We start from the raw sequence: 25,325 nt of genomic DNA, 5'->3' as shown, positions 1-25,325 counted from the left end.
ATGGCAGTCACTCATCGTGGTGCCCTGTGACCAGTGGGGTCCCTCAAGGCTCTGTCCTGGGACCCATACTGTTCAACATCTTCATTAACGATGTGGACATTGGAGTCAGGAGTGGACTGGCCAAGTTCGCCGATGACACCAAACTTTGGGGCAAAGCATCCACGCCAGAAGATAGGCGGGCGATCCAGGCCGACCTGGACAAGCTCAGCAAATGGGCAGACGAGAACCTGATGGTGTTTAACACCGAAAAATGCAAGGTTCTCCACCTTGGGAGGAAAAACCTGCAGCATCCTTATAGGCTCGGCAGTGCTACGTTGGTTAGCACTACAAAAGAAAAAGACTTGGGGGTCATCATTGACCACAAGATGAACATGAGCCTGCAGTGCGATGCTGCGGCTAGTAAAGCGACCAAAACGCTGGCTTGCATCCATAGATGCTTCTCGAGCAAATCCCGGGATGTCATTGTCCCCTTGTACTCGGCCTTGTTGAGGCCACAGCTGGAGTACTGCGTCCAGTTTTGGGCTCCACAATTGAAAAAAGGATGTGGAGAAGCTTGAGAGAGTCCAGAGGAGAGCCACGCACATGATCAGAGGTCAGGAAAACAGATCTTATGATGACAGGCTGAGAGCCATGGGACTCTTTAGCCTGGAAAAGCATAGGCTCAGGGGTGATCTGATGGCCACCTATAAGTTTATCAGGGGTGACCACCAGGATCTGGGGGAACGTCTGTTCACCAGAGCGCCCCAAGGGATGACGAGGTCAAACGGTCACAAACTCCTGCAAGACCGTTTCAGGCTGGACATTAGGAAAAATTTCTTTACTGTCCGAGCCCCCAAGGTCTGGAACAGTCTGCCAGCGGAGGTGGTTCAAGCACCTACATTGAACACCTTCAAGAGCAAATTGGATGCTTATCTTGCTGGGATCCTATGACCCCAGCTGACTTCCTGCCCTTTGGGCAGGGGGCTGGACTCAATGATCTCCCGAGGTCCCTTCCAGCCCTAATGTCTGTGAAATCTATGAAATCAATGGATGCAAGCCAGAGTTCTATTCACTTTACTAGCTATGGTATCACACTGGAGGCTCATGTTCATCTTGTGGTCAGTCATGTCCCTCAAGTCTCTTTCAGCCATAGTGCTAGCAAGTGTAGCACTGTCAAGCCTATAAGTGTGATGTTGGTTCCTGCCCCGCCCCCCCCGCGAGGTGGAGCACCTTGCATTTCTCCGTACTGAATGCCATCAGGTTTTCATACGCCCACCTTGCAAGCCTACCAAGGGTGGCCTGGATAACCAACATATCCTCAAGGGTGGACACTCTTCCCAAAGTTTGGAAACAGCAGAATCCAGATAATTTATAAAGACGTTAAAGAGTACAGGTGCAAGAACAGAGCCTTGGGGACACCACTGGTCACGAAATGCCATGTTGATTCAGTTCTGTCAATTACCACTCTCTGGGTTTGACCTCGGAGCCAGTTCCTCAGCCATCAGACAGTAGTGTAGCCAAGGCCGCAGTTGGCCAATTTTTCCATGAGGACATCATGGGACACCAGATCAAAGGCTTTTTTAAAGTCCAGATACATGATATCAACCCCTTCCTCTTTGTCCAGGTGATATATCACCTTAGAATGTTGCCTCCAGCTAGCCTACTGAGAGTGGTTTCTTTGATAATTTTTTCCAAGATTTTTCCAGGGATTGAGGTCAAACTGATTGGCCTGTAATTCTCCAGGTCTTCCTTCCTCCTTTTCTTGAAGATAGGCACCACGTTGGCCATCTTCCAATCTTCAGGTACTTTGCCCGAGTGCCACAAGTTGTTGAATGTCCTTGCCAGTGGCTGCATTATGATGCCTGCCTGTTCATTAAGCACTCTTGGGTGCAATCTGTCTGGACCAACTGATTTGTGGGTGTCCAGCCTCTCAAGGGATTCCTTCACTAGGCCAATGCCCATGATGGGTGTATATTTACCCTGCCCTGGCCATCCCACATAATGTTAGGCAGGGTGGTTCCTACGGGCTAATGAAAAACCGATGCAAAGTATTCATTCCAAGTCAGTCCAATAAAATATATTACCCTAAAAAATCCTTGCTTCTGGGTATATTCAGGCTCACAATGAAGGAGACTTGCAATTCTGGACCACTGGCAGAAAGCATGCTTGATTTTAGGATCTTGAGCTGTAAGATGTTAGACAGCTTGATGAAACGGCATCATTAAGCCACTAGTTCCTAACATTTATTATGTCTTAGCTGAAAGCTCAATACTCTGAACCATTAGACACAAAATCTTCTATAATCCTGGCTACATAAGCATTAATCCCCATCACAAGATTAAAAAAACAACTATTGTTGCCTCACATTCCAACATCCTGGCAGCAGAAGTATTTGTGTGATACTGAAAGCATGTTAAAAATACACTGGTCAGATACATTATCTCAGACTCCCTTCTGAGTCTGATATCCTTGCAATTCTTGAAGAAGCAGAATAAACAATTGTTAATACATTTAATTTATAAGTGAGAAAATTGCCAAAATGACTACTGGGTTTGGCAACCATGCTTGTACTAGATCCTCTGAAAGAGTAATAGTGAAAGAAGTCTAGTGACTACACTCCTTCAGCCTGAGGTTATTGCTCAGACCAGGAGAGATTCTGGAGCATTACAAATGACCTACCAAAAAGTGTGATTCTCTTTGTCTCAGACTTGTTCTCAAATATAAAAATTACCTGTGTTAAATTTTCCTTTCTTTTTCTTCATCGGGTGATCTACAATAAAAACAAACCAGAAAAAAAAGTTAACAAAAGCTGACTATCAGACGAACCATATTCAGTGTAAGGCTCTGAGATGATTAAAGTGCTGCCCTGGGGGCAAAGTGAGAAGCGTATAACTAACACTCTTCCATCTTCTCTTTATTAGGGAAATTTGCTAACACTAGCCGTGTCCACACATGGTGTGAATGTTTGGTTCCCCAGGAACAACTACTTGTTCCCAGGGAATGCCTGTGCCATGTGCCGTCTGGTGCACAGCAAGTTACCATAGGGTAGTAGGGAAGGCCGGGGCAGCACTGGGCTGGCCCCAGCAGCCTTACCTGGGGCCCTCCTGGGACTGCAGCACTGGTGATTCTGCTGCACAGAACCTGGCTGGCAGCCACATCATGGCTTTGGGAGGCCCAGCTTTGCTTTTGAGTGGTCATGCTGCCTGTGTGCGTGCTGCTTTGCTTTTTCTCTCCATGGGATTTTTTCTCCAGGGGTCAAAAAACCCCTCTGTGCTGCTCCCTTGCAGTGCAGAGAACAACTGAATGTGTAGTATGTGGCACCACAGATGTGTCTGTGGCACCATATACTGCACAGCCACGGTTATCTAGATGCGGCTACTGGTTCAGCTTCACTGATGTGGGAAGGCTTGTGATAGTTGAGTCACTTGTGACATTTAAATACCAGAGATAATAAAATTCTAACTCAGCTGATGTCAAGGATGAAAGTGATCATGGAACCAGGATTCTGTCAAGTCATTTAACTTTGCCCAGTACAGGTTTTATAAACAGGATGCTGAAATGTCATTGACATCAGTGATCATATTGCAAGCTACAAACATTGTTGCTAGAAGTGGAGCTCAGCCAGATTTAACAAATCAAGGCTTTAGAGTTCTGACATGTGCTCTTCTCTTCACACAGCCAACTCCACCATGCTGTATACTGCCATCATATGTTTTGGCAAGATCATAAACTGTGGCTGTTGGCAAAAAAATATAGAAGTCTGTCACTTCTAACATATGATTTTCTGTATTCTGCTTCTAATTCTAACACATTTGTAACAATCAGCAAAAGCTGCAGGCCGAAAGTTTTCAGTGCCACAAAACAAAATACTTGGAGATATTTTGTATAAAGGCTGAACAGGCCCTATTGCTATGGTAATTTTATGATGATGTCCTGGGACATAAGGAAGGTGGTGATTTGCATTTGTTACATTACCCATGTAATTTACATGCTTCAGAACCTCATGCCCAACAAAGTGAAAATAAAGAAATATAAAGGAAAGCATGTGTATTTCCGAGAAAGTTCAGAGGTGAGACACTAGAAAAATCTTAGCTTTTGACTCTAGATAAGCCTTCCAACAACATCTTTTGAAACTCACCTAGGAGCATAAGCTATAACAAAATTTGTTAGGCATTTCACACTTTGGTTATACTTACAAGTAAATTTTCTATGCCCAGCAGTGGTACCCCTCCAGGACACTGCACTGCTCCATGCAGAATGCCTCCTACTCTGGAAGCACTATAGCCAAGTATGGGCAGTACTCCAGGCAAGCTAAGTAGCACTGCTGAGAGACAGTACAATTATTCCATCCTCATGCCAATTTCTCTCTCTTCTGTGCTTGAGTGCCCCAACGCCAGGCATGATAAGTTTGCTATATGGCAACGATCTTAGCTTACTAATGCAGATAGATGTCACAATGCTGAACAGAATAACAACTAAATCCTACTTAAATTACCTTTACAATTATGAGCTGGAGTCACTTTGAAAAGGGCTTAAGTTCCTTGTCTAACTGAGGGCCAGAATTTTAAGGGCATCTAGGTACATAACTCCCATTAATTTTAGTGAAAGTTTGGTGGTAATTTTTCAGAAAACAAGATGTCCATTTAGTCCTTAGTCCATTTTAAGGACATTTAAACATTGCTAGGTGGGAAGTATTTGTTTCCTTGGCCAGAAAACACAGAAGGCAAACCACTGTTATAAAAACTTTATGCAACTGTGTTACAACATCAGCAATTTTCTGCTTCAAGATCTGAAACACATGAATATTCTTTCTAGCCAGGGACACTTTTCAACACAGTTCTCCAAAAATGGTATAGTTTTGAGTCATTGTGCAAGTCAGAATTAGGCCTGTGAGAACCAGGAAGAGTACTCATAAACACATTCACTAAATCAGAATGATTTGATAGGATTGAACTAAAATGATCTAATCCAGGAACATTAATGCAAACATCTTTTGCATGTCAACAGAGGATTTAATTTGTAGTCATGCACAAACAGGCATTGCCTCAGGATGATCCCCTAGTTCATATGATTAAGTATAAAAAATTGTACTGTGTGACTCGGTGAAAAGTGTATGAAGTAATAGGCACACATTCATTTATACAAACTGCTTTTCAGACAATTATGAATAATAAATAAAATGTTGATTGGTTCACACAGTGAGTATGAATTGTCTATGGCTTATTAGCAGCTGGCAGATGTAAGGTTTTAGCACCTAGGTAGACCAGCCCCACTGAAAGGGGGCAACACAAACTAAGAAATCACTTGTCTAAATGTTTCCTTGACCTTTCTTTCACCTGTACTTATCTATGCCTGAAATTCCTTTCTTGACTCTACCTGCAAGTCTTCTCCTTTAAATTCTTTTATAAGATATCCTTTAAATACTGTTTATAACTAACACTATTATAATTGTTTTAATATTATATATTATATATAATACATTATTGTATTATACCATATCTTTATTATTAACAATATAAATTAGTTCCCTATGGTTCAGTGTAGAATACTTGCCTGCCACACAGGAGACCTGGGTTCAATTCCTGGATGCTTACACAAATGCAGCCATGGAGGCACCAAATGTCTGGATTCTGTCTCTGGCTTAAATGGGGGATGGAAGGTCTGGGCAGTCTCCATTCCTCCAAAAATCCTGCCTACGAATATGCATCAAATGTCTGTGTGACCTCTCATGCATGCACCATGATCCAGAAGGATTGACGGATGCCAAACAAACTATATTAATAATATATCAATTAAAAGTATCTAATAAACATAACCAATTCATTTTAATGAAGTAAAATAATATTGCAGATATTCTGTGTAAGACATGCATTGTAACTTAGTCCTTTCATACTCAACTTCCACCTATTCCCTGGTCCCCTGACTTGTAAACTTCTTCAGTCCCTAACAGATATCCTGAAGTCTCTTTGTGGAGGTAGACTGCATCAGTGGGGTTCTTCCCCAGTACAGGATTCCACAGCCAGGTAACAAACTGCAGATTTGAGGCCTATAACAGTGGTTACTACTACACAAGACACTACATCGCCATAGCAATGTATTCCGTTGCTATAGAGTATTGCTACAGTGATGCAGCAGCTAAAAATAAAAGTGCTCCACCAGCATGGCCCAGTATGGGCTGCTACTGTGCTGTCAATTAGTACTTCCAAAGAGAAATACGAAATGATGGCACAGTAACAATAGCGCCTTAGAGGGACATGTAGGCAAGCCCAGTGAGGAAAGGACTAGTTTTTATTTGATCTGTGACATGCCAGACACATCTTTGATACCAGATAAGCAATGACTCGTCTTTGACCGTATGCAGAAATTCATTTTCTACCAGGAAAGTTTCTGTGTGAGTGTATAGATCTTTAGGATTTTTTTTCCCAAAGCAAAAATTAGTGCTCTAGGAGAAGAAAATAACTTGGGAACAACTAGGATTAATCACTCCTGGGAAAGTCTGGCCTGGGGGAAAGAATGTACAAGTTACCCTTCTGAACAAAACCACAGTGCCCAGCATCCCAGGGTCCTCCACAATATTATGGACTCTTTTTGGAGTCTGCTGTCTGCACAGTACAACTGTCATAATCAGAAGTAGACTACTACAAACTGTAACAGAGAAAGCACTTGCTGCTACATGCTAGAGTCTTAACTTTGTTCTTTGTTTTATCTTTGATAAGTTGTCTAAACTTAAAAATATTCTGATTGGGAATATGACTATACAGAAAAGCACACCAGTAATATTGAAAAAAAGCTTAATTGAAGACTTAAGTAATAATTTAATAGAAAAAATGCCCTCTCTAAAAGATTTTTAATCATCCTTTTTAAACTGAGTAGTTCGTTATATCCCTCCTATAATGTTTTATATGATGATTCAAAGATGTTCGTCAAAAGATACAATTTCATGTCAGGGTTTTATAAGTACACGTGTGCATATATACACACATATGTGTGTGTGTGTGTGCGCGCGCGCGAGCATGCACACACAGGTCTCAAACACTCTTTTTTGAATTTCACAATTTATTTTAAGTTCCTTTGTGATTTCTCATTAATTCAGAAACCAGTTGATTTATAGACTAAGAAAAACTGGTAAAATTACACATTTTGTAATTAAATAATGCCATGAGATATTTCAGCTAAGGTGCTAGATTCAGCAATGAGATTCATCTTGATTAAATTATACTTGCAAAATTAGATTAAATTAATCAGAGACCCCATGTTTATGACTGATTGGCATCAATGGTAAACTTTGGCCAGAACCACTTTATTCAGCTTATATGCTACCTACTACAGTCCCTTATGCTAGTGTAGAAAATAAGGCAATAAAAAAGTGGAAAAAATGCCCTATGCTGTGCAATACCAGGCTGCAAGTTCAGTCTGTTTAGGGCATCTTCCATAGGCAACTAACAGCTGCTCTGATTAGACCTGGGGACCAGCTGGGCACACAATGAGCCAAATTTGCAGCTGGTAAAAATGAGTTTAGCTCCATTTCAGTCAACTGATCTATGTCAAGTTATGCCAGCTGGGAATCTGGCCCAGTGGGTCTGGAATCAGGAAAGTGCAAAGATTAATTTTGTCACCTTTCAAAGCTGTCTCAGGATCTGGCCCAACAGCTTTACCCCATGGAATTTAGGCGGAAGGCCACTATTTTCTTGCCGAATACCTTGATAACAACCTCCTTGTGCAAAATGAAAGGAAAATCCCTACAGCTCCTTACCAATGGAATTTGTTCATTATCACTAAAAATTGTCTTCCCTGAGCTGGAATGTATCAGCCTCTCCTTAATTTATCCCGTCTGTCCTATGGTTTAATTTACAAACCTGAAGTTGAAAACCAACCAACTGTTCCAAAATAATGAGAGGATTGCGTGCTTGCATGCAGTACTGACAGCTGCAAGAAGCAATCCACCCCGAGCATGATCTGAAAACAGAAGGGAGAAAACACTTTGGCGGTCTAAACTGAAACCTAAACTAGATACCAGTCAAATTGTGCCAGTGTCAGTCTGGTGAGCAGGAAATGAGGAGCTAATCCTCACACTCCAAAACCCTGACTTTTCTGTAGTCAGCATCACAGCAAAGAAGGAGTTTTGCCCACTTTCTACCTCTCTATCCTGATGGGTCCATTATATGTACCTATATGAGTATAAATTCCTACAAATAACAAAAAAAATCTTAATTTTCTAATTAAAAAGAAAAATAGCATTTTACCAATAAGAAAGATTTCTTTTAAGGAAGGCTTTCCTCTTCAAATTATTTTGCTGAAGAACAAAGAATATTTATACATTTTTTTGATAATTCATAGCATGGCATTTGGTTTTAAAGTGTTCCAATTTAAACTGCAATTTTCTTTTATTTTAATGAACATTTAATAACTGCGGAAGGTATTTTTGGGTTGATTTTCTACATGAAAAATATCAATTTAAGTCCCTGATACAAACCCTGTTTAGTTTCATAATGTGACCGCAAAAGAAAAAAATTGGTCTAGAAATACCAATACTTTTTAAACGTACAATAGCCATGCCAAATTAATGCTATAATTTGACTCCTTTCTCTTTAAAATTTCTGTTAACACTGTATGACTGATCATGCAGAATAGTATCATCCTATGAAAAAATATCTTAGACAAGTAGTTTACACTGGTTGGGGGCGGGGGGGATTCTGCTTTTTGATGCATGTGGCAGGGCACTTTTTGTGCCTGCCGTTTTAAGACCCTGGACCTGGCAGTTGCCAAGTGCCTGATTAGGGCAGCCATTTTGGGACCAGGGAGTGCCTATATAAACAGTGCAGTTTGGCTGCTAGAGGCCAGACAACAACATTGCCTGGCTGGAGGGCTGCTGATACCATCTGGGTAAGGGAGGAGCTATAGGGGATGGTCAGGAGGCTCCTGGTCCTGGGCTTGACCTAATACTGCACCCTGCTGGGAGTGGGTGGCCTCGTGGGGCTCCCAATGGCATGGGACCCCCCAGGAAATGCCAGGCCAGTGATCACCTTGGTAGAAGGCAGGTCAGGGCACCTTAACCCCTAGCCCCCACTAATGGGTGGGTAACCCCTTTGTTTGTAAGGCCCTGAGGGCAGACCCTGAGAGAGAGAGAGAGACAGAGGGACTAGAGACTTGGACCTGACTGAGCGAGTACCCTCAATGGCCAGGACCAGGACAGTCAAAAGGGCCAGGGGCCCACTGAGGGGGATGCCAAGAACTGAGGGCCTGGGGTTCCGACTGGCCTGGAGGTGGGCCAGGGCTGGTAGCCAAAGGTCCTGGGGGGACCACACCTGAGAGGTGAAAATAGTTTCAGGGAGCTGGATAGCCTGAATGAAGGTGGGGTAGGCTGCCCGAATGGAGGGATCTTGGAGAGGTCCAGTGTGGGGCCGGTGATGACGAGAACATCAAGATACCATCTGCGAGGCTTGGGCTGAGGTGTAGGGGAGGAACGGAGCCCCAGATTGTGCCCACTGGCATGGGGGCAGTAAATGAACAGCCTCACACTTAATTAACAGCTTCTAATTAATCAATTAACATCAAGGCGTGGTGGGTGAGAACATGGGCGGTTAGCCCAGGAACGGGTGGGCGGGCCATGGCGAGATTGGCCCTGAGCAGGTCCCCTGTTACAATGCACAAAACCCTTTTCAGATTAAAATGCTAACTTTTACACCTTGATGCAGCAAAGTATTTAAGCAGATGCTTTGCTCTGAGCCAATAACAATTGTTCCCTTTCATTTTCTTTTTGTATAGCAGCACAAACAAAGGATTCCTCTTTACATGCTGCAAGTTTCAACTCTGAACAGAGCAAATATCTGGAAAGATTGACAGAGCAAGCTGCATCAGTGTAGGAAGGAAACATTAGATGTGGGAATGGACTGGGGTATGATGATTCATGTTGGCTGTGCATACTGGATCAAGAGAGTCCAGGCTTCATGTTCATCTGAGTTGAACTCCTGCCCTGCGGTAGATTTTCCTGCCAAGAATAGTTTCATTCCCACATCCAGGAGATTCTTAAAATGATTATCATAAAGAGCAAAGCTAAGAACCACTTGATTTGTATATTTTATTTGTATGCTAATAAAATTTGTTTCTTGCATATTTTCTGGACAATTATAGCTACAACCCTTCAACCCAACTACAATGAAAATCCAAGCTAGTGGGTAGGGGAAAAAAAGAATCCAATAGGGGCGTGTGTGAGCATGCAACCAAGGGGTGGTCAACCTGTGGCACAAGTGTCATAAGCGGCACAAGCATTGCATATGGCATGTGGCTGATCAGTGATCACGGAGAGAACAGGCTGAGAACAGCAGCAGATAGGGTTGGAAGCAGAAATCATAATAGGAAATTGGTCAGTGAGTACAGAGTACGGAGAAGAAAAAAGAGCAGATTAGGCAGAGGAAAGGGATTGGAGTGGCATTCAGGAAGAGTGCAGAGCAGCAGAGACTTCCTATGCCTGAAGAAAGGTGACTGTGCCCGAAAGCTTGCTAAGAACTTTTTCCCAACTACTCAGTTGGTTTAATAAAAGATATCACATCTACTCAAAGAAACTTGCCTGAGCTAATTTGTGGCACATCTGCCACATAGTGGGCCTCCATTTATTGAGTTAATTGCCTGGTAAGGTGCATAGAAAGGCTGAAAAAGGATTGTAGTGACGCACTTATTTTTGGGCCAGAACATATGACAGATATATGTAACCTACTATTATACAGCTATAAACAAGAAGTGGACATATGATGTCTAGCTCTATACTGGCATAACTTACTACCAGGGATCTGAGTTTTCTGTTTGCTTCAGAATAACACAGATTTTATCCTTTAAAGAACAGAAACACAGGAAACTGTGGGTTTCTCCTTGCAGGCTGGCAGAGGTCCAGCTTGAGGCTGTGGGGGGGGAGCGGGAGGAAGGTGATCAGTGGCAGAGGGCATCACGTACATGTGCGGGCACACACATCTATGTGGCAGCCAAGCAGCATGGTGGAGAGCAGCTCCCACAGGTAAGTCTATGGGGGGGCCTAGGCGACACATCAGGAGGGGGTGGGGGGCATAGGCCACACATCGTGGGCACATGTTCCCCCAGATTTCTGCACCCACAACAGGGCATGGGGGTGCAGCCTGGCCACACTGGCATGAGCAGGACCCTCCTTCACAGCCCAGTGTGTGGGATCCAGTGCGGGTTGGCAGAGTGGGGCAACAAGACTCATTGTAACTGCTGCCAGGACCCTCATTCCAGCCATGCCACCAGCAGTACAAGGAGTAACAGACTGGGGAGGGGACTGTGCTGTCCTTACCTCCTCCTGCCACTAGCCACTCACACGCCAGGTTGCAGCTGTGCCCCCCTGCCATGGCCTGGCCACCACTGCTGCCACCACTCCCCTCAGGTTGCCCATGCTGCCCTCCCTCTCTCTCCCACTTTTCTTCTAGGTTACATCTTGTTTCTGCCAAGATTTGCTCCCTACAGTCACCTTGTCTCCCCATCTGCTTCATGGTCTTTTCTTATGGCACTAGCCTTCATTCACTCTCAACATCTTGGGCAGTATTCTCTTCTTTTCTATTAAATATTCTATTCTTTTGCATTTCTTTCATGTGACTAAAGCATCCATCTTTCAGCTCCCCTGATTTATCATGCTTCTTTAGCAAACATTACTACCTTATTCTTTTAAAAAATTATCATTAAAAAACAAATTTTTGTAGCTTATGACTGACTGAAATCCCTCCTTCTTATAGCCTAAATGTATGAACCATACCAATAAGGATTTGGTAAGCCTTGTACATCATTGATTACGACTCTAGGGATGTTTCTATCTTGCACCAATCTCTTAATGACTGTAAAAATTTCTTTGCAGATTGCAATCTTCTTTTCAGCTCTTTTCAAATCCTTCCCATCACTGATGGCCGCTGAGCCATGATATGTAAAAATCCATCAGCTACATTTAATGCTTCCTCCCTAAAGGTAACTCTTTCGGTTGTGTGGTACCTTGTCCTCAAGGTAACTGCTGTTTCAGTGTTATCCTCAACCCAAGTTCTGTACTCAGGCCCCACATCAAAATGATTTTTTGCTTCTTTAGTATAGTTCAATATTCCATCATCAATGAACAACAGGGTTTTAATTTCTTTTTCCTTTTTTATCCTTCACACAACTCCTTCCAGAGTCATATTACTTTCAAGTACTTTACTCCATCACAAATACAGTTACATAAGAAATAATTGCCATATTGGGTTAGACAAATGGTCCATTTAGTCCAGTACCCTGTCTCTGACAGTGGCAGGAATGGATGCCACAGAGGGAGAGTATTGAATCAGATATATGTAGAGTATAGAGGTGTCAGAGAGCCAGTGAGCTGGATGTGGTGCCAGTATCAGAATGGCCCTGTGTGCTGGCTCCAGGGCCACTACAGTTCAGGCCCATAGACTGTCCCTGCATGCTGGAGCTAATGCAGGGGCCACAAGCAGCACATGCTCAGGACTGAACCTGTGCACCTCATGCAGTTTGACACCTGGACCAAGGCCAACGCATTCTACATGCAGCACATGGGGTTGGACACATAGCACTGGGAGCCAATCTGTGGTGCACACTTCATGCAGTGTCCCACCAGATCATCAAGGCACACTGTGTCTATGGTGAATCCAGATTGGGCCCACAGACCTGATTCAGTGCTTGCTGTATGCTGGCTCTGCAAGCAAGCCTGGATTAAACCAGTGCACACTGCATACAGTGTACAGTGGTCTTGGGACATTTGGTCTTGGGACTGCACTGCATGATGTGCCCACACTACATAAACCTTGAGATTTGGCTCTGATGCCTGGGGATGGTCTGTGGGTCTGATCCAGCTCTATGCCCTTAATCTAGAATGGTCTTTCCCCTACTCATTATTCTCCCTTGCATCCACCATTATTAGTGTAAAGATGCCAAAGAAAACATTTCCAAACATTCTGCTCAACAGCTATTAATTGATCTATCCTCCATGAATTTATCCATTCCCTTTTTGAAACTGGCTATGCTGTCTGCCTCTACAACCTTCTGTGGTAATGAATTCCATAAATTAACAAGACATTGCATAAAAAAGTATTTTCTCTTGTTAGTTTTAAACTCGTTTCTTACTAATTTCAGTGGTTGCTTCCTATTTCTATGCTAGAGACAGAAGTTAATCTGGTATACGTAATCAGAAATTGGTTCAAATCTGTAACACAACAGAAGTTTAGTGCACATAAACCACTTCCAAAATAGCCCAAACCAGTTTAAGATGCACCTGAATGGATGTTGTATCAGACTTAACTGACTTAGGTTAAATCAGTTCATTGAACTTCTGTCCCAGATTCCCTACAGATATAAGAACTCACAATCCTCCAGCATCCCAGGATGCTTTTCACCTCCCCTACAAACTCCCCCCGCACAGAGTGCTGCACTAGCCTTGGCCCAAGCTGTCTGCTTCAGCTGAGAAGGGAGGCCTGGGCCACTGTAGGAATGTGCCTGCTTTTCTGGAATCAAAAGTGAATGTCTATTCACTTGCTTGTTGGTTCAATCTACGCACTTTCAACTAACGTGTAAAGATTGAATTGATTCAGCCTCAGGCTTTTTGACTATCTGTACATAGCCGTAGTGTTCTGGACCTTGGTGAATAACAGTTACCTATTAACTTTGTCCACATCCCTCATGATTTTATAGACTTCTATCATAACTCCCCTCAGCTTTCTCCTTTCTAAATTAGAGAGTCCTAGTCTTTTTAGTCTCTTCTTTTATGGCAGCTGCTCTATACTCCTGATCATTTTGGTTACCCTTCTCCATACCTTTTCTAATTCTACTTTATCCTTTTTGAGATGCACTAACCAGAACTGCACACAGTATGTTCAAAATGTGGGCACACCATGGATTTGTAATTTAGCATGATGATGTTCTCCATTTAGTTTCTAATTCCATTCTTAATGATGCCCAACATTTTATTTGCTTTTTTGGTTACTGTTGCACATTGAGCTGAAGTTACAGATCAAGGGGCTTTATCCTAATTTATATACAACCTGCTGTAATTGAAAGTCATCAAGGAAAACTTTGACCCTGAGGAAGTGCTCTTAGCACATTTAATCCTTTAATGAAAACAAAAAACAAAACAAGAGAGGGATTTTGCCAGTAAATTGCATATAGGGACAATAGTGCTTTGTTATGCAGAACCTGATCTTCCTTCTAAAGATGTAATGCTGTGCATGTTTTAAGTATTATATGTATCAGGTTGTATGGTTTGTACAGAGAGAAGAGGCTTAAACTAATAGTTTAAGTGTTAAGCTCAATTCAACACAAATATTTCACAATTCACTAGTTGATATCTTAAATTTATGTCTTTTTTTTTCTTGCCTGTAATAAGGTAATAACTGAATATTTACTTATAGCACCTGGCTCTCAGGAGCATTAGTAGGACTGGTTACTATTAGAAAGCTTTGGTAATGAGACATTCTATATACAATAAGTACTGAGTATTAGAAGTGCACCAATACATCACTCCCATATCAAATTCGCACCAGTATAAGGAAAATTGACTGTATTACCAATCAACTTTTTTGGCTGATGTGGCCAATAACGTCACTGATAAATGGCCTGTGCATGCACACAGCTGCATAGCTTGGCAGTGTGGAGAGCACCTGGGTCCAGATAATAAGTCTGTTGTGAGGGAAGGGGTGTGGGCGGGAGATCAACGCACCAGCGGTGAGGGAGGGAGTGGGGCTGGGGCTGAGGCAGGCACTGCACAGCTGGGATGGAGCAGGTGATGGAGCCATGAGCGGCTCACCTGGAAGGTGTGGGGGGGCAGCTCCTGCCCATATGCATACCCCCAGGAGAGCAGGGGGAGCACATAGCCCCGGATCTACATGTGGGGCAGGGTCAGGCTACCACTGTGGGCTGGGGCCGCAGCAGCACTGGGCTCTTCCTGATGGTGGATTTGGGCCAGGACCATGCTCAGAACAGGTGGTGGTGGAGCTGGGAGGGGGGCTATGGTAAATTTTGGGGTGGCTGCAGCCCCACCTCCTGTAGCCCTCTCCCAACGCTGCTGCTGCCCATCCCAAGTGCAGCCCTGGCCCACCCCACTGAGAAGAGCTTGGTTTTGTCCAGGCTTCAGTCCGCTGTGGCAGCCCACTGTCACCCCACATGCAGATCTGGGGCCATGCACCTGTCCATGTCCTTCTGGGGTGCGAGCAGTGGTGGAAGCTGCCCCCCTGTGCCCCTCTGGATGAGCTACTTGCAGCTCTGTTCCACCCTGGCTGTGCAGTGCCTGCCCCTGCCCCACTCCCTCCTTCAGCCCAGGGGCCTCCATCTTCCTCCCCATGCCCCTTCCTACCCCCTCCCTCCTTCCCCCACAACAGACTTACCATTCCGGTGTCACTCTCCATGCTGTCCAGTTGCATATCAGAATCAGATCGGTATTGGCTGATATGGCTTGTTAAAAAATGGCCATCGGTGTCAGCCTAAAAATTCTCTATCACAACCCTGCTGAGTTTTATTAAGAAAAACATTATTACATTGAGCTAACATACATACTGTTTCTTTGCATCTTCACTATTCCACATTCCCTTGCATTTCAATAAATGCTAGAAAGTGGTGTTTGGGATTTGTTTAGTGACATGGAACATAGATATTTTGTGGAACTGCCCTGAGACCGATATATGGTCTGCCTATTGAACTGAAGGAAATGACTGAATTAATAGCTGAAATTAAATGATGTGGGAGGTGGGGAGAAGACGACAACTTAAAATGGCTCTTTGTAAAGCTGGGCAAACTTGAATGTAAACTCTTTAGATTTACTAAGCTACTTTCCAGAGAATTATCTCTGACAAAGTTTGCTGAGGATGATACATACTGTTCTCAGGAGATCAAGTTTTATCCTGAAACACTGGTCTGATGACTATGAGACAACAGCAGTGATAATGAGGCCAGTTGTAGGGGTATGCTCTGACAACAGGGAGGACAAATAAAATGACAATTGTTCATGTGTCCATAATTCTGCAAGAGCTGTTTTCTTGGTACTATCCAATAAGACAAGACAGCTATGAATAACCTTTTCCCCTGTGTCAGTCTCATTTGTGTGACCTATTAATATTTAATATAATATTTAGCAACTGAGCATATCTACACCTCAGAGCTTCTCTTGCTATAGCGATGCTGCTGGTATGTCAGGTGAGCCCACTAATATAATATATGTTATGTAATTATACCACTTTGTGCTCCACAATGGAATGGTAGCAAACATCTGAGGTCTTGCAGATCAGCTTATCAGTGCAGGAAAAATCATGGATATGGAGTATGCATATGTATTAAAAATTACTATATTTACAGCAGTCCTAGACCTGAGGAATTAATAAGCATTCTGACAATCTCTTCCTTCAGAAATCTCAGCCCAGCACCAGTACCCATAAGTAAATTGTGCTTTAGTTAGAGACCCAGGTAAGGAATGAATTGTTCTGTTACTCAAGCTACTGGCAGACATTAAGACAACAGCCCAACTGGGGTTTGAAGAAGTTTGTTTCCCATCTCCCAACTTGCATGAACTGCCAGGCCAGGCGTGTATAAGGGATGGAGCATAAAATTCCTCAAAACCCAATTACTTGACTGCCAGCTGCCAGCATTTGGGGAGCCCCACACTGGGAGCCCACAGGGTCTCCACACATAGACAGGATTCCTAACTTGCTCTATAGCCCCTGCACAAGCTTCAGAGCAAAGTGGCTTGAAGCTGCATAATAACAGAGGATGGGGAGCACGCCAGCTGCTACTTCCTCTGGGACATTCATGCACACCTAAGCATTTAATTGGGGCTCCCAGCTGCATACCTGCTTTTTAAGGCTAGTGACAGGCATTACACATCTACCAGTTTAAGTGTTCAGAAACTGGTTTAAACCTGTAACAGAACAGATGTTCAGTGGACATAAACCAGTTTGAAAATGGCTGAAACTGGTATGAGATAAACCTGGCTGAATGTAGTATCAGACTTAACTGATTTGGGTCAAACTGGCTTATGCAATGCCTGTCCCAGACCTAAAGGTCCAGGGTGCTGTGAGTCCAGCACTGGAGAACATCTTCCTAATGTCAGGCTACCTACACCTTTAAAAAGCAGGCTGCAGCTGGGAGCTGGGCTTCTGTGGAAACAGCAGCTTCCCACTCACCAGCTGTTGCTTTTGCATTTGGGGAAAGGAGGGGGATTCATTAGAATGCGCCAGAGCTGGCATCTCACACATGTACAGGCACCCTAGGTTCCAGCACCTGGGAAGCTTTAAAGAGCACAGATGCCTCCGTGAGCTCCTTAAAGTTCCCTGGGGACTGGGACTTATAGTGCAAGACACAGGCAACTGGAAAGCTGAAAGCTTCTGGCTGTCCAGCTTCCCGTGTCTATGTGAAATGGTGCCTGCAGCTGGAGAGCAGAGAGCTCCTAGCTCCCCAGCAAGTGCTCCTACAGGTGTCCTGAGAACTTTAAAAAGTGGGCTTTCTCATGTAGCCTCAGCCTAATGGGGCATAGTGATCCTGAGATCAGGGAGATGCTCATTGATGCTGGGCTTAGGATGTTGTGTCCTCATATGTTCAGGAGGCTGCAGCATGCTAGATCCAATGCTCTGCTGAGCATCAGGATCTGTCATGGGTCAGCCTGGACATGCCATACATTCAGTTTTGGGTGTGATACAAACAAGCCACAAGGTTGTGGTTACACACTATATGTGGAATATCTTTCTAGCTTGTTTGCAATATTATCAGCCATAATTTGGCTTTAACCTGTTACTATTTATGGTGCAATAAAATCCTATTGTGGTGTTAAAATGCAACATGTGCCAGGGCCCTCATATACCTCCTTCCATTGAGATTCTTGAATTAAAAAACAAAACAAACAGCACCCCCCACACTATCATAGAGTGCCTATACATGTGCTCTGACATGTTCTAACTAGAAGTGCTGGGGCACTTTAACTGAAGCTAATCAAATGGGGCATTTATACACATACTTTTCTGTCCTGTGACATGCTGGAAATCTGCTGCTTCAGAGCAGACTTGGTTGATCAAGTCTGCTTCATCTGAGAGCTGAGGTGAAATGTGCTGCACTGCATGCAGTTGCATAAGCAGCGAAATGCGTGTTAGCATGCAGAAAATGGCAGCCGCGCATTTTTGAACTAAAGCACCTACAATGTATTTATATCTAAAGTGCACCACTGCCATCTTCTCAGTGCTGATGTGCATCTCGCCGCTTATACAACTGCAAGCACCACAGTGCCAGACATTTTTCAATGCACCCGGTGGTGTGGCACTTGTATGTGTAAAAATGCCCATGAGCTTTAGTTAAACTATCCCACAGTCATTTTTAAATGTGTGAGGGCTTAATACATGTGACACTGTGGTGTTTTAATTAGAGCGGCTCTCTGGAAACAGCTGTAGTTAAAAAGCCGTCCTTCCCCTCCTCATGTATGTGTATAGGCAGCCATACAGACTAGTCTTTCCAAGTCTCAATATTTGCTCACACACAAACAAGAAGGACTTGGTGATAGTAAAAGTGACACCTGCTATAACATTATTATTACAGTATAACCTAGATGTGAAGGTCCCATTGCACTGGGCACTGCACAGACAAAAAAAAAATAAGAGAGAGATGGCCCTGCTCACCAAGAACTTACAATCTAAGTGGAGACAATAAATAGATACAAAAGACAGTGAGGATGATGGGAGAAAAGGAACTGACCTGTAACCACACACTTCTCTTTGCATTCTTCTAATGTTAGAAAGTTGTTTTCATTGCCTTTGCATCCACCGTATTCAAATGTTTCACACTTGCGGTTTTGAATGTTGAAGTAATACCTCACAAGTATTGCTTTGCATGGGCCTTCATCTAGCTTCATTGCACAAATTGAATGTCCAAGTTTCAGTGGTGATGATACAGCAACTATGAGTGGGAAAAAAGGAAGCAAGATACTAAATGTTATGAAATTAGTTTGGTTAATATAGTAGCATAATTTTTGTCATTTTAGAGATTTAAACAGTATATGGCACTGACCCCTGAAGTAGCTGATTTTTGCTCTGCCCCATTTTTTGAAAATTTACAGCACGGTATTTAGCTTTTGAAATTGTGTATAATTTTAATATATGCCTGTAAAAATAAAATAAAATAATTTATTGGAGTGCAAATTCCAGAAGTTATACTCATTTCATCAGGGAGCTAGTACCAAGACCTGTAATCCCCATAATAAATTAAATACTCACCAGCAACTCTTGGAATAAAAAATAAACAAAATACTATTCACAGAAAGTAGTTAATAATTTAAAACAACAGCATGTCTAAAATGTATAGATAAAAGATAAACCCAACTCTAACAATTAAGCTACATCACATCTATTTGAAATGCTATTAGTTCTACTTTCTGTAGAGTTATGGAATTAGTAGCTTAAAATAATACATTTTTAACAAATTGAAAGAAAAGCAAGATCATGACAATGCTTAGTTCTCTCTAAGTGTATAATTTGATCACTCATTATTTAAATGAATTTGTGGGCCTCCGTTCACTTCAAGAAACTAGAGTGAACACTTTTTTGGTAAATCTTGGATTTAACATAAACTGGGAGTGTCTACACGAGACATCTTACTACACAGTAGACGAATCTACTGGGCAATAAAGTGTCACTTTCTACATGTACGCAATATTTACTGTGCAATAGATTAGTCTATTGCATGATTGCCTACTACCTGTAAATACAGGTAGTAGGTTAGCTGCACAGTGAATGCATCTACATGAGATGCTTTACTGTGCAGTTTATTGCACAGTAAGCATGTGTGTGTATACATGTGCATGCTTACTGTGCAGAAAATTACACTATCCATGAGTAAATTTGTTACCTGCAAATGCAAGTATCGAATTTACTTATGGGTAGTTACTGCACAGTAACACACTTTTAGATGCCAACCGGAAGCAAATATTCTCCTAGTCAGTCCTGCTACTAGACTCTGCAGGTGCTGCAGCTCCACACAGAGGAGAAGCTGTAGTTGGCAGCTGGGATGCGCCCTCAGGGTCACTGCCTTCTGGGACCCCAAAGATGCACCAGCTTTGCAGGAAGAGGACCCAGGACTGGACCTCCTGCAGACACATGGGCATGGCAAACAGAGGACATCACCCACCAGCACAGGTGATGGGTAGAGGACATCACCCATAAGGACATATGGGGCTGGGTGGACTGGGAGTTTAGGGCATAGCTCCTGGCTCTGGAGGTGCAGCACATAGAGATCCTGCAGCAGCAGGCTCTGCTCATGGCTAGGGTAGTGGAGGCCATGGAGGTGGACCACCAGGTGCTAGATACCATTCTGGCCCTGGTGGTCACTTTTATGCTGCCTGCTACCCTGCCCCTAACCTTAGCCCCACCTGGCCCCAGAAGCTACCCAGCACCCAAAGGTACACACACTCGACCCAGGCCTCTGGGCCAGGTATTCGTTGAAGTGGGCTAGGCAGAGGTCCAGCTGACTGCTGTAGGGTTGCATGAGATGTGGGAGGAGTGGGTAGACAGGTTCCCCAATGAGAAGAGATAGGACCACTATGGCTCCCAGCTGGAGGTCTGGCACCCCCAGCACAAACCAGTCACTCTGCACCAGGGCTGGCAGAGAAGAATTCCTGAAGAAGTGGGCATCATGGGCACAGCTCACCCAGCTGGCACTCACATTAGTGAAGGCACTGTGGTGGTTGATGATGGCCTGCAGCGCAATGGAGTGGAAGCATCACCAGTTGTTGTAGGGATGGTCACCATGGGGTGAACAGGTGATGGAAATGTGGGTCTTGTTCAGGGCTCTGATGCACTAGGGGAATCCCAGGGTATGGAACCCCACCACCACTGCCAGGGGGTCATGCATATGGAGCGCAGTGTCGCCCAGCACATCCTGGAGTGTGGTGCACACCTTTAGGGTGGTCTTCCCAGTGGTGGCCTTACCTATGCCAAAGAGATGACTGATCTAGTGGAGGCTGGTGGGCATAGCCAGCTCAAGCAGGGAGATGGCCAGCTGGGTGTCTTTGGGGAGGGTCTGCTGCATGGTGGTGTCCTGCTGTTTCAGGTGTGGGTGGAGCTGCTCCAGGAGGTCCAGAAAGGTGGCCTGGATCATTCAGAACACCTCCAGCCACTGCTTATCATCCCAGGTGGCCTGGATGATGTGCAGTTCCAGTCCTGTCTGGCCAGATAGGCCTACAGGTGGCAAGGCTGGAGGCCCAGGAAGGCATGGATGGCCCCAATCACAGTGTCCAGGAGTTTATTGTTGGCATCCCTGCCAGGGTCTGGTCAGCAATCATAGAATCATAGAATCATGAGTCGGAAGGGACCTAGACAGATCATCGAGTCCAACCCCTCCCGCCATGGGCAGGAAGGAGCACTGGCAGTGGCAGGGGCCATAATACCCCACCCAGGTGCCTATCCAGTCTCCTCTTGAAGATTTCCAGGGAAGATGAGAGCACCACCTCTCTGGGAAGCCTATTCCAGGCTCTGGCCACCCTTACAGTTCTTTCTGATATCTAACCTAAACCTATCCTCCCTCAGCTTGTGGCCATTGTTTCTAGTGACTCCAAGAGGGGCCCTGGTGAACAGACTTTCCCCGAGTCCCTGCTGCTGGCCCCTGATAAGGTTGTAGGCAGCCACAAGATCTCCCCTCAGTCTCCTCTTGTGGACACTGAAGAGATTCAGGTCCCTCAGCCTCTCCTCATAGGGCTGGCCACAGAGGCCCTCAACCATACGAGTGACCCTCCTCTGGACCCTCTCCAGGTTCTCCATGTCCCTCTTGAAGTGCGGCACCCAGAACTGGACACAGTACTCCAGTTGCGGCCTGACCAGCGCTGCATAGAGGGGGAGCAAGACCTCTCTGGACCTGTTAGTGATGCCCCTGTTGATGCAGGACAGGGTGTGGTTGGCTCTGCCTATTGCTTCATCGCATTGGTGACTCATATTCATCCTGGAGTCAATCCTGACTCCAAGATCCCTCTCTGCCTCTTTGCTGCTGAGATGGTCAGCCCCTAACCTATAACGGTAATGCTGGTTCCCTCTCCCCAGGTGCAGCACCCTGCACTTGTCTTTGTTGAACTGCATCCTGTTCAGATCTGCCCACTTCTCTAACTTATCCAGGTCTGCCTGGATGCAGTCCCTACCTGCCGGTGTATTCACTTTACCCCACAGCTTGGTGTCATCAGGAAACTTGAACAGTATGCTCTCCACACCCTCGTCCAGGTCGCTAATGAAGATGTAGCACACCAGCCCTATGACCAAGCCCTGGGGGACTCCATTGCCCACACCCTCCCAGATTGACATCGACCCGTCCACCACCACCCTCTGGGTGCACCCCTGGAGCCAGTTTGCCACCCATGTGACTGTGCATTCCTCAATGCCACAGTCCCTCAGCTTGCCTACCAGAATTGGGTGGAACACTATGTCAAAGGCCTTCTGGAAGTCCAAGAAGATGACATTGACTTCCTCCTTCATATCTAAGCTCTTTGTTACCTGGTCATAGAAACAGACCAGGTTAGTCAGGCAGGATTGGCCTGGCACAAACCCATGTTAGTTACCCCTCAACATCACTTCCCCTGCAGGACTCTCACAAATATGGCCCTTGATAATTTTTTCAAAGACCTTCCCCAGGATAGAAGTGAGGCTGACTGATCTGTAGTTGCCAGGCTCCTCCTTCCTCCCCTGCTTCAAAATAGGGACCACATTGGCCCTTTTCCAGTCCTCAGGGACTTGACCTGAGCACCAGGAGTCCTTGAACAGCCGTGGAAATGGCTCCGCAATGACACCAGCCAATTCCCTCAGCACCCACAGATGAAGGTCATTGGGGCCCGCTGACTTGGACAGGGTCCAGGCAGCAGGTGCATGGCAGCAGGGGGCTTGGGATGGCAGAGTGGGGCCAGGCAGGCAGTTACTACTTGTGGGAGAGCCAGCAGGACCCAGCTAGCTGTGGGCCAGATGGTTGGTGTGGTGGGCCACATGCTGCCCCTGCACTGGTTATGGCCAGAAACACAGCTGGCCTGGGAGTAGGGCTGACTTTTAAAGATGGCCTTCAGCCACAGGCAGATGTAGACAGAGCCTCCACCTCCCCCTGCTAATGGCACAGGATTACTGCAGGGCCCCAGGAACTGGGAGCAGTTTGCTGTTATCAGAAGCAAATCTGCTCTTGCTTCCCTGCACATGTAGATGCCTTCCCAGGAGTGTTTCCTTGCAAGTAAACTGCTGCTGCATCAAATGCATGTATAGACACACCCAGTAACTACTGCACAGTAGCATATGTGTAAACTGCTGACTGGAAGCAAATTGCTCCTGGTCAACCCAGGCAGCAGGAGCTGGGGAAACTTCCTTCTCCCAGTCCTGTGTCCAATTGGCAGATCAGAGCACAGGGCGAGAAAAATCTCTCCTCCTCCAGCTGTTGCTTCCAAGCCCCATGCCCTAATCCACAGATTGGGGCACAGGGGTAGGAAACAATAGCTAGGGGAAGGGATATTTTCCCAGCCACACGCCCCAGTCTGGAGATTGGGGCATGGGGCTGGGAGGCAGCTGCCATGGAGGTAGCACAGCTTTCTCCACCCACTGGAGACCAGGCCCTGGCCCCAGTGTCTTCTGCCAGATCAGGGCTGGCTCATGAGGGACAGCAGGGCTGGAGTAGCTCTTCACTGAACTGCTTTTCTTGGGAGCAAATTTGCTGCTGATGAGAGCATGTGTAGATGCTCTGCCAGGGAAAGCTTACTGGACAGTATTTTACAACTCAGTAAGCTTACTAGCTAATGGCATTAGCATTTCTAGATGTATCCACTGTGTTCACTAGATAAAAGCTTATTCCTGCTGTTTAGGATAAAGGTAAAAGTTTTAAAAAAATCTGTCACTGTGCACCACATGATTTAGCATTTAAAAAGAAAGTAGGAAATTTGGGTTGGATTATAGTTTATTAATAAGTAAGAATTTTACTGTGTTGAGACTTGGACCATATACTTTCTTAGTCACTGATGACATGATAATGGAGCTCAACTTTGAAAACACTGCAAGAATTCTGGCTTCTGCACAAGACACACAGGTACAAGGGGTGAAATATATGCCTCCATCCAAGACTAAGTGAGCTCTTCTATTCACCTCTCCTTTAAAATTAAACTAGCATAGAGCAGTAACAGTGGGCCTAAAGGACAGTGACTATCTCTGCAGATGTGCAAGGAAAGAAGAAAGCTCCTGAAGTCCTTTTCCATTCGGATAAAACTGGACACAGTTGTTTTGTTTTACTTTCTGTGTGTTACTGGGTGCATATACACATGTAATTAATGCAAAGTAATGAACTCTAGAGGAGTCTGACCCAGAGGAAACTACTCCCCGGCACAGCATCTACATGTGTACCCAAGATGGCAGCAACTTGAGCTGTGGCAGAAGAGGCCTGAGCTGCCAGGGGGCACGGGGATAAGTCCTGGGCCCCAGATGGCAGCATTGGGTGGTGGAGAGGCTGGATGGGACACAAGAATGCTCAAAGTATGGAGCTGCATGGCTAGGCAGCAGGCAGGAGTTTGCCCCCTGACTGGCTAGGTTGACTGGGTACAATTTACACCTAAGTTGAGTATTTACCTGTCTCTGACAGTACTATCTTACCGTGGTATTACTTAGTTTACCATGACCTAATACCACTTCACATATAGATGGTGATACTTTATTCTGCAGCTAATTATTCTACTGTACAATAAAGCAGATGTGTAGACATGGCCCCTTATACCAGACAAGTATATAGACCATAATAGTGGAAACACACTGACATTGTTAGAGAGCATAGCACTGAAACAGACCATTGGGTCCTCTAGGTGGCAGCATCACTCTTTTTGATCAAGCACACTAGTACGTACACTCAGTCTATTCAGTACAGTTTAAAGGCTTATTTTCTTCGACATTTCCTATTTTCTCCAATTCTCCTATTTATTACAAAGCAGAGCAAAAATTTTAGAAAATTAGGTTAAAAGTAAACTGCAGCTTTTCAATGCAAGTCATGCTACACTTTTTAATAGCTTGTGAAAACACTGACATTTAACTATAGTAAAAATATCTTGCTAGCAGGACTATACAGCTGACACTCTATATGGACGTTAAGTAGCTGGTGTTCTAATTAGTCCCCTTGCAAATGAAGATTTTCACTGTTTTCATTTCCCTGTACCCTTTATTTAGAAAAAAAATCCTAGAGGGTTTGCATTTGCCATTATACTTATGGCACTGTAAACTGCAGTCTTCTACTTATCTTCAGAATAGCACAAAACATATAACATTATTCTAAGATTTTCCTAAGCAAAATTAGTTAGGAGGATCTAACTTATTCTTCCTCCCCTAATTAAAACACTGATGTCTCTC

The 25,325-nt window shown here is 44.6% G+C and overlaps 1 protein-coding gene across 3 annotated transcripts in view; it reads right to left on the bottom strand.

Annotated features, from left to right (window-relative positions):
* Window positions 1-25,325, bottom strand: part of TFPI (tissue factor pathway inhibitor) — an 86,153-nt gene that overhangs the window by 21,294 nt on the left and 39,534 nt on the right. For all 3 annotated transcript variants that reach the window (XM_090045275.1, XM_090045274.1, XM_090045273.1), the window contains 2 exons: window positions 18,688-18,888; window positions 2,711-2,749 (listed from right to left, as the gene is read on the bottom strand). In XM_090045275.1, the coding sequence (XP_089901401.1) occupies window positions 2,711-2,749; window positions 18,688-18,888 (240 nt within the window). The remainder of the gene's footprint in view (window positions 1-2,710; window positions 2,750-18,687; window positions 18,889-25,325) is intronic.

The sequence above is a fragment of the Crocodylus siamensis genome, chromosome 4 (genome assembly GCF_052110815.1).
Source record: "Crocodylus siamensis isolate JL-2025a chromosome 4, ASM5211081v1, whole genome shotgun sequence".
Lineage (NCBI taxonomy): Eukaryota > Metazoa > Chordata > Crocodylia > Crocodylidae > Crocodylus > Crocodylus siamensis.
Note: the sequence above shows the minus strand (reverse complement) of the source record. Positions and strands in the feature narration are given on the sequence as shown.